Source organism: Schistocerca nitens, chromosome 2 (genome assembly GCF_023898315.1).
Source record: "Schistocerca nitens isolate TAMUIC-IGC-003100 chromosome 2, iqSchNite1.1, whole genome shotgun sequence".
In the NCBI taxonomy this organism is placed as follows: domain Eukaryota; kingdom Metazoa; phylum Arthropoda; class Insecta; order Orthoptera; family Acrididae; genus Schistocerca; species Schistocerca nitens.
The window spans coordinates 1,023,854,386-1,023,869,331 of record NC_064615.1 but is presented as its reverse complement, the minus strand read 5'-3'; the positions used below and the strand labels follow the sequence as shown (position 1 = coordinate 1,023,869,331).

At 41.0% G+C, this 14,946-nt stretch overlaps 1 protein-coding gene across 5 annotated transcripts in view; it reads right to left on the bottom strand.

Moving 5' to 3' along the window:
- The window catches only part of LOC126237369 (phosphoinositide 3-kinase adapter protein 1), a 534,739-nt gene that overhangs the window by 37,695 nt on the left and 482,098 nt on the right, over positions 1–14,946 (bottom strand). For all 5 annotated transcript variants that reach the window (XM_049947453.1, XM_049947451.1, XM_049947448.1 and 2 more), the window contains exons 2-10: positions 10,513–10,648; positions 8,449–8,684; positions 7,252–7,421; positions 6,867–7,011; positions 6,628–6,779; positions 3,234–3,360; positions 1,904–2,094; positions 1,653–1,722; positions 197–412 (exon numbers count right to left, since the gene is read on the bottom strand). In XM_049947453.1, coding sequence (XP_049803410.1) covers positions 197–412; positions 1,653–1,722; positions 1,904–2,094; positions 3,234–3,360; positions 6,628–6,779; positions 6,867–7,011; positions 7,252–7,421; positions 8,449–8,684; positions 10,513–10,637 — 1,432 coding nt within the window. In that variant the 5' untranslated portion in view covers positions 10,638–10,648. The remainder of the gene's footprint in view (positions 1–196; positions 413–1,652; positions 1,723–1,903; positions 2,095–3,233; positions 3,361–6,627; positions 6,780–6,866; positions 7,012–7,251; positions 7,422–8,448; positions 8,685–10,512; positions 10,649–14,946) is intronic.

The following is a 14,946-nucleotide window of genomic DNA, read 5'->3' as shown; positions in this document are numbered from 1 at the left end:
TCTTCGTGTAGAAGCAGAATAAAATTTGGTGTTACTTCAGAAATTGTGTTTGTACATTAAAACATATTAATCCACACCACTAGAAACTACAGAAGAATGACTGCAAATATTAACAAAGTAATATTGTGATGTTTGGACATGCTTCTCTATTTCTTACAAGAAGTGTTAGTTTTAGAAGAAAACAAACCTATATTACCTGAAGGATGCATTTCCATGTATCCTGCTATTTCATATTCAGGCTCTTCACTTTTACTGGCAGGTGAGTGGGAATTTTTGCTGTCATTTTGTTGGTTGTAGGGCCGTGCAGTTGGTGGAATTTGGTAATTTTGCTCCATGAGAGTGCGCGCTGATGGAGGTACCTGGTATGTTTCACTGAGGGGTCTTGGTCGCAGATAGTCTGTTTCCTCCTTTTCTGAAAGTAAATCATTATAATTAATCAACCAAAGGCAATTGGCTTCCCGAAAGTAAAGATTTTTTTAAAAATATGCTTTCCAAGCAAAAGCAAGTACACATGTGGTCAAACCCTAATGGAAACATTCACTTTTGTAATTAGATATTCTGCCATCTCTCCTTTACCAGATGAAAGGCCCTTTGATTATAAAAGGTAGTATTTCTGTCAACTTCTATTCATGTGTCTGCTACATATGAAATTCTGACTGCCGCAATCACTTTATGAAACAAAGAAAGAAACCAGAACTTCAGCTGCATCTACATGAACAGAAATGGGCAAGGTGCACAGTAACTTTAGTATCATACACTAATCCGAGGTCTTGACAACAAAGTACAGCAGGCTCTAAGAAGTGTAGGGGAGAGAAAAATGCAACATAAGGGCAACCAATTCAGAGATGAAAAAATAAATAAATGAAAAGTAGCTAGAAAATGAATTTCCCACCTGCTAAGTTCTGAAGCAAGGAGTTAGGGTTGGTATTTTGTCTAGCTAATGAATAACAGAAGAATCTGTAAATGGCAATGACAGATGTCAGTCTGTCTTTCCCATCAAAGTTCCATCTCCCAAGGCCTGGATCATTTTGATGGCTTAATAATGGTGCACCACAAAATATAAATGAAGATCATGCACAGCTTCCCATATTTGTCAATGTAAAGATTCTTCAAGACTCAATTATTTCACATAATGCAGCAGAATTTGTGAGCTAACATGACTTCAAATTAACAAACCAGACATGAACACCGTCCAAAAAAAATAAGAGTTCATCAGTCCATCTCTACTAATCATGTTGTTACTAGTTTCCAAAGGTAAGACAGTGTCAACATTCTTACTTTTGTATTAGTCTATCTGCAGTACTACATCACCTCCTAGGGGTAAATGATGGTCAGCAACTCTGTCTCATCATTTATTAGAAAATGATAATCCTAGCTTTCAAAACTTATATGCTCTTACTTAGGGAGAAAGGTGGGATACATTGCTGAAAAAGTTAGAAAGGGAAATCAGTTCACTCAGACCCTAAGCTGAAAGGAACCATAAAACAAGAGGATGTCAGAGAGAGCAAAAGTGGTTCTAGTGACAGCGTTTGAAACTGCACCTCCTGAAAGTAAGTACTGGCAGGAAATTCTGTCTCCTACTAATTTTACAGTTTTCTCAATTGAATTCTCCTATTGACACAGATAATTACTAATATACTATAGTAGCTTACCTCCTGATTTTGCCTTCTCTTCACTCATGATCTTGAGGTAGCTGTACATGCTGGTGAATTCTGTCATTTGCTTTCCAGTTGTGGAAAAGAAACAAAAATTCACATTATTGCCAAATGTAAAAAAGGGCTAAGAATTATTCTATAACTAGATTCATCATTTTCAACACATTCCAGACAACTGAAAACAGATGTAGAGGTGGAATAGAAGAATTAAAAATACCATGCATTTAAGATTATGTTGCAGATGCTACCATGTATCCTCTCAGAGTCTGGGCCAACTTGGAGTGGCCACCTCTGTCTGCCATCTCCGCAGGGGTAAGATCACACACATTGCGAATTATACATGCCTGCTCACCACCTGGGCAGTCGAGCAGTTGGCATGCTAATTTCTCCAAACCATGTCTTGCAGCAAAATGTAGGAGTGTTGGATATTCTTCAGGACCTAAGGGGAAACATGCAAATTGTATTTACTATTGTTATTTTACTCTTGTTCTTATAGACTATTGTATCAGCACAGAGAGTGTTCAGTTTCTGCTACTCAATTAAGAAAACTTAAAATATCTAACAATTGTTTCAAAGCAAAGCAATCAGAAACAGAATATTTTTACAGCTTAAAAAAATGGTCTTCCTTCACTGGTGCATTGTGTTGTTGGTCAATCAACAAGAGATGTGATCATAGCCACCTATTAGAAATAGAAGCCAAGGTAATTGAATGATGGGGAGTCTCCAGACATGAGAAAAACTGAGTGCAAGGAGAAATTACCTTGTAAACGAACTACACTATTTGAGTACCTCCAAGAAATGTATATAAAATTCCTCACAATTTTTATTTGTATGAAAGGATGTGTTTCCTCTTATGTGAGTTCATCAAACCCTGAAGAGTATCACCTCAATAGTAGAATGTAAATATTACGTAAAGCTACATGTTCAAATGTCACAGCAATATACAGGTCTACGGATGTATAAAGTGCCAATCCCACTTTAACCATATAAAATACAGTTATTTTTGCATACTAGCGAAATAAAGCCTCTCACAATAACAACCACCACGTAGTGCCTACACAAAATGATTTCAGCCCATAATTTTAATTATTGCTGCTATAATGAGAACAGGATTGCAAAAAGACTTTTCTAACATTTCATCCATCAACACTGGGGGAAGAAAAGGGTAAAGGAAGTTGAAAATGACCACAGACAGCTAGGCATGACAACAAATGACATAAAAGATCACGAAAACTTAAGGAATGCCATCAACAAACATATATTAGAAACTAGAAGACAAAAGATGAAAGGTTGCAAGTAGACAGAGGAGTGAAAGAAGAAATAACACACATTAGGAGGATGTATGCCAGTTTTACAACTTTCCGTCCACTTTGATACTGGATACATGGGATCCAACAAGGGTGGAGAGGATGGGGGTAACAGATAAACAATACATGCTGCACAATTCGCTTATGATTCTAAAGAGAGAAAACAAAATGAAATATAACAGAAGGCCTATTCAGGGGATGATGCACCACTAATTCTAATTTTATTTCAAGTTTGAACAAGAAAAAGAATGTGTGATTTCTTTAAACTTACTAGAATGTGATCTGAGGTAGACATTTGCCCCATGCAGTAGATTAAAATGGGCAGGTACATTGCGCTGAAATGCTGCTACCAAAAAGTTGTCCAGATGTTCACGGTCACCAGGACTGAAGCCCAGTGTCTGTAAAAACAAATTAGATTACAGTAACAAATACTGTTGAAATAAGCTGTGTAGTTTCATTTTCTTTGGGTTATTTATGAGGCAACTGGAACCAGAAACATAAGAGTTCCCTCAACTTTGTACATGATTAAAAGAAAAATACTTGCAGTTAACACTGTCTATTGAGTTCTGATTTTCTTTTCAACAAATAATAGCTTAATATGCATGTATAGCTACTTATTTTTCTTGGTGATGAAATCATTAGAGAAGGTACACAAGCTCGGATAGGAGGAGGATATCTGCCACGCATTTTCAAAGGAACTACCCCAGCCATCAGCTTAAGCAATTTAGGGAGAATGTGGAAAACTTAAAGCGAGGTGGTCAGATTGAAATTTCGACTGCCATCCTCCTGCCTTAACCTCTGTGACACTACACTTGGTTAAGAAGGACAATATGTAACTCAGCATATTTCTTTGTAGTCTCTCAACACTGGCCAAACACTATGCCCCACTAAGGGAGGTGCAGGGAGATGGGTACAAATGGTTCAAATGGTTCTAAGCACTATGGGACTTAAATATGAGGTCATCAGTTTCCTAGACTTAGAACTACTTAAATCTAACTAACCTAAGGACATCACACACATCCATGCCCAAGGCAGGATTTGAACCTGTGACCACAGCAGCAGCGCGGTTCCGGACTGGAGGGACTAGAACCGCTCGGCCACAGCGGCCGGCAGAGATAGGTACTCAAGTTAAGATACTATGTAGCAATAGACCAGGCTGTTTACTTTCCAATGGTATCAGTGGCTCTACTAGCATTCTTCCATCACAGAATACATAAATATTGTGGTGTAAGTTTATTCCTTGGGTGTCATTGTTACATAATGCAGCTGAATTTTACATATAAAATAACAATACAGTATTAGTTTTGACTGTTAGTTCCTGAAAATGGTGAAACAGGAAATTGTTATGATGTAGGTATATCAATTATATCTAATATGGTAAGAAAATTATTCAGTAATGTTGTCATGATAAAACATAAGTTCCCAAGCAAACCTTATGTTGGTAACAATGTTGTGTTAAGAAATATCCCTGCATAAACTGCTAAGGTTGCACATGTCTTCTTGGATATCTGCAGCACTCACTGTTCTGTGATAATTTGGTCAGGCAATCACCAAAGTTTCACTAACCTAACATTTTCCAGAAACATGAACTCCACGATTTTTTTTTAACAAGAAACATGTTTTGCAGGTACTTCACATGCTCTCACTCTTGGCCAAACAATTACATGCTGCTAATTTTAAACTAAAGGGTAACTAGATAAACAAAATTAAAACCAGCTGAATGGTTTCTAACTGTTAGAACCTCTGAAAATGTTATGGGCCAACTCCCAAGCATCCTCCAGGAAAAAATCAGTGTTGGAGTACATTCATACTTCCAATCAAAATGTGAGAAAAAAATTTTGCACCAAGGCAATGGAGTGCCTTGTCATAAATAGTGTTAACCCAATAATTATTGACAGAGTTACAGCCTGCAGAATTTCCTGACATCAAAATCTGAGAAACGTGAGAAACTGGTATTTTCATCAGGGTGAGGTCACAGCTCACAGTTATCATCATTCACTCTTCATAACGTTCCCCAATTACTGGATCTCTTAACATGTCAACATTAGCTGGTTGTCTTACTTGGTTGCTCATAAAGTCCAGTGTGACTTTTTGAGCCCCTGCCCCTCTGAATACACATACACTCCTGGAAATGGAAAAAAGAACACATTGACACCGGTGTGTCAGACCCACCATACTTGATCCGGACACTGCGAAAGGGCTGTACAAGCAATGATCACACACACGGCACAGTGGACACACCAGGAACCGCGGTGTTGGCCGCTGAATGGCGCTAGCTGCGCAGCATTTGTGCACCGCCGCCGTCAGTGTCAGCCAGTTTCCCGTGGCATACGGAGCTCCATCGCAGTCTTTAACACTGGTAGCATGCCGCGACAGCGTGGACGTGAACCGTATGTGCAGTTGACGGACTTTGAGCGAGGGCGTATAGTGGGCATGCGGGAGGCCGGGTGGACGTACCGCCGAATTGCTCAACACGTGGGGCGTGAGGTCTCCACAGTACATCGATGTTGTCGCCAGTGGTCGGCGGAAGGTGCACGTGCCCGTCGACCTGGGACCGGACCGCAGCGACGCACGGATGCACGCCAAGACCATAGGATCCTACGCAGTGCCGTAGGGGACCGCACCGCCACTTCCCAGCAAATTAGGGACACTGTTGCTCCTGGGGTATCGGCGAGGACCATTCGCAACCGTCTCCATGAAGCTGGGCTACGGTCCCGCACACTGTTAGGCCGTCTTCCGCTCACGCCCCAACATCGTGCAGCCCGCCTCCAGTGGTGTCGCGACAGGCATGAATGGAGGGACGAATGGAGACGTGTCGTCTTCAGCGATGAGAGTCGCTTCTGCCTTGGTGCCAATGATGGTCGTATGCGTGTTTGGCGCCGTGCAGGTGAGCGCCACAATCAGGACTGCATACGACCGAGGCACACAGGGCCAACACCCGGCATCATGGTGTGGGGAGCGATCTCCTACACTGGCCGTACACCACTGGTGATCGTCGAGGGGACACTGAATAGTGCACGGTACATCCAAACCGTCATCGAACCCATAGTTCTACCATTCCTAGACCGGCAAGGGACCTTGCTGTTCCAACAGGACAATGCACGTCCGCATGTATCCCGTGCCACCCAACGTGCTCTAGAAGGTGTAAGTCAACTACCCTGGCCAGCAAGATCTCCGGATCTGTCCCCCATTGAGCATGTTTGGGACTGGATGAAGCGTTGTCTCACGCGGTCTGCACGTCCAGCACGAACGCTGGTCCAACTGAGGCGCCAGGTGGAAATGGCATGGCAAGCCGTTCCACAGGACTACATCCAGCATCTCTACGATCGTCTCCATGGGAGAATAGCAGCCTGCATTGCTGCGAAAGGTGGATATACACTGTACTAGTGCCGACATTGTGCATGCTCTGTTGCCTGTGTCTATGTGCCTGTGGTTCTGTCAGTGTGATCATGTGATGTATCTGACCCCAGGAATGTGTCAATAAAGTTTCCCCTTCCTGGGACAATGAATTCACGGTGTTCTTATTTCAATTTCCAGGAGTGTATGTATTAAAGAGATGTCTAGACACTGACCCTCTGCAGTGACAATATAAAATACAGAACACTGAAATTCAATCATTTACACTATTCCTCAGCTTATTAATCTAAATTCAATCTAATACTTACCTGGCACATGAACTCCAAAGGATTATCAGAAGATCTCAGAATCTGATCAAGTTGTCTCATCTTACTTTCACATTTCAGCAAGTGCCCACCCAAGGACTGGCCATTCTTTTCAACATATATGGTTACCAACATGGATACCTCAAGGCAGCTTTCTGTAAACAGAGTTTTACGAGTTATTACTTTTCTTTAATTGTGTGGTTACAGCAAAATGACACAGTGAATAACAAAGTGGCAAATACCTGGTAGCTGGAAGTAGACTGCATATGGATTTTTCCTAGAGACAGTGGCAATTTGTAATCGTTCACCATTCTTGTCAACACTGACATTCACTTTATCGTCTTCCCCCAGTGGTTCATTGAGAAGCACAAGGACCTTACTCTGCCGCTAATAAAGAACAATGTGGATTTAGAAATTAAACACAGGGCATCTTAAACAACTGCACACTTTCAGGAATGACAATTTCTTCTTTCTATATCATACATACAACAATATGTTAATACCACAATAGTCTATTTCTATACTAATTTCATCATTTGGCTGGAGAACCGGTTTAAAATAACTATGCCATCTTACTAATAGCTTTTTCTAAGATATTTTAACAATTACTCTAATAAGGATATGTACCTCTTTTACTTTCTTTGGATGCAAAGAAAACTGCGCTTTTTCACCATGTTTTCGTTGCTGTCGTGACGCTCTGGACAGAATTCCCATCGCTGTATCCAGCAAATTTCTGACAAATACTTCATCCTGGTCCTTCACTGTCATTTTCCTCCACTGCAGGTATGAAATTAGTGCTAAAGCGGAAAAATCAGTATAATCACCTGTCAGTTGACACCTTTCCATGGATAAGCAAACACCAAAGAAAAAAAACAATTCTGAACAGACATTGGGCCTAATTCTCACATGACAGTCAATAAACGCTAAGAAACATATAGAAGAAACAAAATTCAAGTTTCTGAACTCTTTACTAAGCATCAGGGTTTTAAGATGTGTAAATGCAATGGGGACAATTTTAGTGACATTAACTGAAGGTTGTACTGGTACTGATCAATTTTTCTTAAAAAAAATTTAAAGCAAATTATTAAATAATAATTGTTAACTTGCCACCTAAATCATATAATTGTGTAATAACAATCCATTTTGACAATGATGATATTACTAGGTAAGCTCATTAGAGCAACTGCATTCAATTTTAAATTCTAATTTCCCAAGTGACAGTAATATTCATTTGTACTATCAACGTGACTGATGAAGCACTATTAACAAACACATATTAACTTTTCTGAAAAGATCAACCATTTCCCTTTATTTATAGGCATGACCAGTTTCTCAGCATTTTAGCTGAATCATCTGGTGTAACAAAATCAGGTCATGTTCAGATCGAAAAAAAGAGAGTCGGATATAACCCAGTATTCATATGCAGCAAATTTTCACTAAGTAGCAGATGTCAAAATTAAAATCACATTCACTCCTTCTGTCCTACCATGAGTAACAGCTCACCAGGTACTGTTACTCACGATATCATGGGAGCGTTCTATGTGATTTTAATTCTGACATCTTTCTCTTTTTTCGATCTGAATATAACTTTATTTATTACAGCTAAAATGGTGCAAAACTTGCTGTACCTATAAACAAAGGACTTAGGGCTGAAGTGGTCTTATCTTTTCAAAATGACATACCCAGGATGTGGCTGCTCTGACTTCAAAGTTTGATGCATACATATTGACCTGTCTTATATACTGTCGTCAAAGTGAATAGCTAGCTGGAATTTATGGCTAAGAACTTCCCATATACTGATTCTGGCAGAATGCTCCAGCTTACCTGCACGATGCTGCTCAGTAACGGACGACTCCTCCACACCCAGCAACAGTGCGACAACCCGCTCTGGCTGCAGCAGGCGGCCAAGTGCTGTGCTTGGGCCTGGATGGTTGTACACATGGTCAAGCAGCTTTGAGCACATCACCACCACCTGCAGTTTCACTCGAACCATCTTCTCCTCAAGTGCTGGAGGAGGCCGAGAAGCACCAGCTATCTCTTCAATCCCCACACATAGGACTCTGGAATAATACGGGGGGAACTTAAGTGTTTTCTAAATTTGGCTCAGGTCTTTAGAGGATAAGTAGGTCATTCTGAATCATTAAAACCCAATGATATGAATATAATAGAAAGAAACATTCCACATGGGAAAACCTAAATTTCACTTTGTCCGTTGTCTCTGAGTCTGGTTTCCTTATAAAGCCATCAAAAATAATAGTATATACTACATACTCTGATCTTGAGTTCAGTAAGGATTTTACCCAAAACGAATGATATAAGGGATGACTGGATAACTAGTATATCTCACTACTGGAGGACTCCTCATATGTCCTTTTCTGCATAGGTTTTTGAGATTCAGAATAGTTTTATCTGTGGTATTGTGTTTCCACATCAAAGTTGGCAAAATGAATCAATACCACAGACACCAATGAGGGCTCGCTGCAGTCTGCAGCGAAATATAGGAGGTTCTCCTGAGGACCGTGCCTCTCCTGTCAGCTCGTCAGTGCCCTCATATTGAGGTCAATATAGTGTCGAGCTAGCAAGATTTCTGCCCCAGTTCATGGCCTCATCTAAAGGAGTCAACATCATAGTACTGGATCAATATGATAGTTAGCTTATGATGGACTTGTTCATTTAAATGTGGAACATTTTACTTTAAGACAGTTTATTAATGCACATGTTAACAGTCAATAACATATGTAGCTTATCAAGCACTCCTGTGGCAAAGTCAATTAAATCTTTTATTCGTTTATGTAATAAAGTAAACTAATATTTTGTGTGTTGTAGTTTAATGGACCACCTCACTGAGTAATAAAAAAAAAAACATAGTTGTGGCCGGACGATTGTAGTTTCGTATGTTTACAACACTATTTACAGCACATCTCATCTTCCTCAGCCATACACATCTCTGAATATGTGGGAAAAATATCACATGGCTTGTCATTTGAAGGAATGAGCATCACTGTATAGGATCAATGTGATAATTAGTTTCTGATTGAATTATCCGAGTTGTCAGATTTTTGAAAATATCATCAACAACACAAAAAAGCAAGCATAATGCTCTCCAGATGTACTCATTGCTCTTAGATACAGTTGACCATTTTGCTTAAGGCACAATGGTTTTATAATAGTAAATCACATCTCACTAATAGCCACTAACTCTTGTTTGCTTAGCAATCTTCTATCACTTTTTAAAGCCAGAAGCAACAGCAGTCCACCCAGCTAACTTTCTGTTGCGGCTCAATCAGTGAATGTGACATACTGAGGTTATTTTGTACACACAATTGTTTGTGTTGCGATATTTTCTAGCATCCCTGCTGTTATCAGACATCCAAAGCAAGGAACATCTTTAATGGATAGCGTTTCTCTTCAAAATAATGACTAAACATTGTCAGAGAGTTGTGGAACTTATCTAGATACAAATGTACAAGATATGTCTTCATGTGGCTTGAATGCAGTTGACACTTTTTGCCTTTACCATTGTTCCAACTAAAGGAAGTAAATCATGTATGTTAACAATGAAGTTCATTGAAGCAGAAATCAAACAAAACAATAATATCAACGACACTAAAAGCTTAACGATGGGTTTCCCCTACGGGTAACAGAGATGATCTTCGAAATCAAATTAGTACAAGAGAACCTCCTGCCTGCATATAAACTATTACAAGAACAAATAGTTTTAAAAGTCAGCCAGAGACTGGAATAAAACAAATGTAAGAGAAAACATTGTGAGAAAATCAAGATCACGTAATCACAGCTCAAAGGCAGATGAAATGGTTAGAAAATGAGCTGCAAGGATGTGGTCTTTTTGACATATTAAGCAAAAGATTAACAGAAGTGCTGCCTTACTTGTACGGTGGCTTCTTGTGTATCTTGCCCACTTCCTCAAAGCAGTACTTGAGGTAGCGCACCCACAGCTCGGCAGCGTGGCTCTGCTTGCTGGATATAATCACAATATCCTCCATGTCAGCCATCCGGCCACTGCCTGTAACACACAACAATTGCGAGACAATCAGTCAAATGTACTGGTATATACACGTCTGCAAGACTGAGGGCACTAAACACTCCTGTGCAACTACAATTAAAGTTTGATGCTTTCATTGCCGATTGTGTAACCAAAGAAGAGACTGTTAGTGTTTGAGTATGGGCCGTGGTAAAGGTAGGACATAAGCAATGTAGTGCTTTTCATTTATTTTAATGTTGTTCTACCAAAAACTGACAGAAGAATCTTAACATGAAAGGTAATAAGTTCTGTAATACGGTATGTAAAACTTGGAAAGTTCACTGAAGAGAAATCACCAATTTATGTCACCAACGCATTTTGCTTATGTCCACAATACTTTATATATTCATCACTTGTGTTTCCGTATTAATGGCAAATTTCCAAATGTGTTTTTTATTACAATCTTCACATACATTGCTTTTCATGTCCCATAATTCTGAGTGTAAAGTTAGTCCTATCGCATTCCTGGACTTTGTAGTTCTATCACTGTACTGGTGAAGCACAACAGAATATAAATATTGATTGTTATTTCAAACTACTTTCATGCATTCCTTAAACTCTTCCACGAATGCGTTGCAAACTTCTGGTACAAGCAGGAACATCAATGAGAAGTGTACTTTAAAGAGGTGCATCAGACTTCTGTATGAATCACACCAGCAGCCAAAAGCTGAAAGGTAATCGCCTATCCGGATGTAAATGGTATATCTGCATTAGTCTTACCAATTTTCGGACAAATTGCCTTTAAAGGATCTCTTCAATATCGTGCTTGAACACTCTTGAAAATGTATGTATCCAGCGTCATTCACGAGTTAAAGTTTCGGAAACAGTTCGCTAATTTAATAGAGGATGCACGCTCGAAGCTCTTTTTGTTTTTCTTCCTAATTGTTTTCTTATTGGAATGCGAATGCGGGAGAGCCCAGTTCACTTCCACCTACTCGATTTCGTCCATTTCGTGGTCACATCGTGACGCATGTAATCACTTCTGGTCCGGAAACGTGTTTCCGCAAACGTTTCCGAATGCCAGTGGCCTGCAATGTTGCGTATTGTTTCCCTACGGCATCTCTTGCGAAAGCTGGAGTGGTTTCCCCTTCTTCCTCCAATCTCGACTAGCAGTTTCTAGAACTGGTCTCCGAGGTGCTGCGACGACATCGACGGGTTGCTAAACCGTAATTCCTCCTCTTCCTCCTGCGTGTGGAGGCGGGAGAGCCGAAACGAGGGAGTGTTCCTCGAGAGCGGGGTAGACCCTGGGGTCAGTGCACTTTGTACAGGCGTCCATCCGTCTGCCCGCGGTATTCTGGCCCGGGAAGTTTACGCACGTCACGCACTCCGTCGGCGGGCTTCCTCCCCCGTAAAACACGGCGCCGATGAAGGAACAGGATCCGCGCTGCCACATTCGTTCGCCTTTTTACAGCTTCGACACATGTGCGCCGTCGCGGAGCACAACAAACCCACGGAACCGCGAAGCGCACAGACTCGGACCGTCCGCGTCACCTGGCTGACGAAGCCGGCACACCAGCGCTCCGCAAAACTCGAGGGGCCCTCATACGTTCAGTAATACTGCCAAACTGTCAATGCAGTGACTGTCTGAGGGCGCGTATTGGGGTACTGTCGTTCCAGAAATATTGATGAGCAGTGTTGACGGACCTCGAAATATTCTCAATATTGTCAATACATACCAAACGTGTGAGGTCAAATTTGTGGATCGCACGAGGGAAAAACAACTGTCTGAACGCCTCAGTACGAGCTCTTATTTCCCTTATCTTTGAATTATGATCATTAAGCGATTTGAAAGTTGGTGGTAATAATATATGCTCTACATCCTCGGTGAAGATTAGATTTCGGAATTTAGTGACCAGCCCCTTCTGTTTAGCGCGTCGTCTATCTGCAAGTGTGTCCCACTTCAAACTTTCTATGAGATTTGTAACGCTCTCGCGATGGCTAAATGTACCAGTCACGAATCTTGCCGCTCTTCTTTGGACCTTCTCAATTCCTTGAATCAGACCCAACTGGTAAGGGTCCCATACAGACGAACAATACTCTAAGACTGGACGAACTAACGTATTGTAAGCCATTTCCTTTGTTGAAGGACTGCATCGCTTCAGGATTCTACCAATAAACCGCAATCTAGAGTTCGCCTTACCCGTTACTTGTGTAATCTGATCATTCCATTTGAGATCATTTCGAATAGTCACACCCAGATACTTGACTGATGTTACCGCTTCCAAAGACTGATCATTTTGCTCAAATGGCTCTGAGCACTATGCGACTTAACTTCTGAGGTCATCAGTCGCCTAGAACGTAGAACTAATTAAACCTAACTAACCTAAGGACATCACACACATCCATGCCCGAGGCAGGATTCGAACCTGCGACCGTAGCGGTCGCTCGGCTCCAGACTGTACTGCCTAGAACCGCACGGCCACTCCGGCCGGCGAGTGATCATTTATTTTGTACTCATACATTAATGGGGATTTTCGCCTTGTTATGCGCAGTAGGTTACACTTACTAATATTGAGAGATAACTGCCAGTCATTACACCATGCATTTATTTTCTGCAAATCCTCATTGATTTGTTCACAACTTTCGTGTGATGCTACTTTCCTAAAGACTACAGCATCATCGACAAACAGTCTAAGGCCGCTGTCAATACCATCAACCAGATCGTTTATGTAAATCGTAAAAAGCAGATGTTGACAGAGCTACAGGAACCAGCCACGCGGCGTTAGTGTGCACTGTTAATTTATTTCATTTTTTTCAATTCGCCATTCTGTATATCATACCCCAGATTCACTTTTTAAGGAGCCCTTTAACACACAAGAATTTTAATAGCCTATGCAAGGATAATCATTGTACATGACACTTTAGGATGGTTAACGGGGGATTCTCTATGACATTGCTTACTTCATTAATTTAAGAATAAAATACAGTGTTTTGTGTTACATAGCAGGTTTGAAAAACGCTCCCATTTCGAAAACTACGTCGTATATCTGCTGTGACTAGTAAGAGTTCTGGGAAATACGTGTCAGTTTCACAAAATTATCACACAGCGCAAAAAAAGTTTTACGTTAATTTCCTGAACAGGTCCTTGCCAGGCAGATATAATTGCTTCATACAATGTTACTAATTGTGCTTGTTGATATTACAGAACTGAACTTCGAGCATTAGAATGATCTGTCTGTCGCCAGAAATCTCTAAGTTACTCCTAATCTCTCGTTGAATGCGATTTCTTCTCTCTTTAACGTATTTTACTTCTCTATCTTATTTCGTATCCACACTCATAACGTGTCGTACGATGCAGAACTCATCGGAAAATAATCTTCCGAGTCAGTGATAGAGATTTCAGTCAGTAAATTAACACGTGGCCGGTGGCTCTATTTTACAACCGATCTCGGACCCACTTCTCTTTTTCGCTGCCTTCTGTTGCTGCGACTAATATAATTCCCCCTCCCCCCTCCGCCGCACCCCACCCCCCTCCGCCGTGAAGGGGAAATCGGATATTGTGCACACCTGCAGTTGTTTTCCATACGCACAATTCGCGAATGTAATCGAAAAATGGGGAAGTGCGTGTAGAGCATAGGTGCAAATGTAGACTGGCTGAATGCTTGCAGTTAAATCGTATGGGTCGTAGCGTCCACACGTGGTCTCAGTTCAAAATTGGTTCAAATGGCTCTAAGCACTATGGGACTTAACATCTGAGGTCATCAGTCTCCAAGACTTAAGAACTACTTAAACCTGACTAACCTAAGGACATCACACACATCCATGCCCGAGGCAGGATTCGAACTTGCGAGCGTAGGAGAAGCGCGGTTCCGAACTGAAGCGCCTAGAACCGTGGCCTTGGTGCCCCACAATAAAATGCCATGTTGGACAATGGTATTCTATTTGGAAAACCGACATTACGTATCTCTGGGACAAAACACGATTCAACAGAGGCTAGCTTTGAGATTGGAAAACGGACTATTTAAATCCAAGTTGAGTTACTAACGTCTAACCCGTGCCTGACAAATATTTCTCTGGCTATTACTGAAACTGCAAAATACATGACGGAGATTAAGAAACAGTAGAAGGATCCCATAGACTACATGCTTTTTACTGCACTTCTCACGTAATGAAATTATTTCGCGACAGATATTCTAAAGGAATAAAGCAACACTCATTCTCTTATACATTACTGAAAATTGTTCTGAAAATTAGCAATGCTAATGTTTCGTCGACAACTCGGTTTGCGTGACATAACAACAAAATTCACTGTTACTGCCTCGCATTTCCACGTTAAAAGT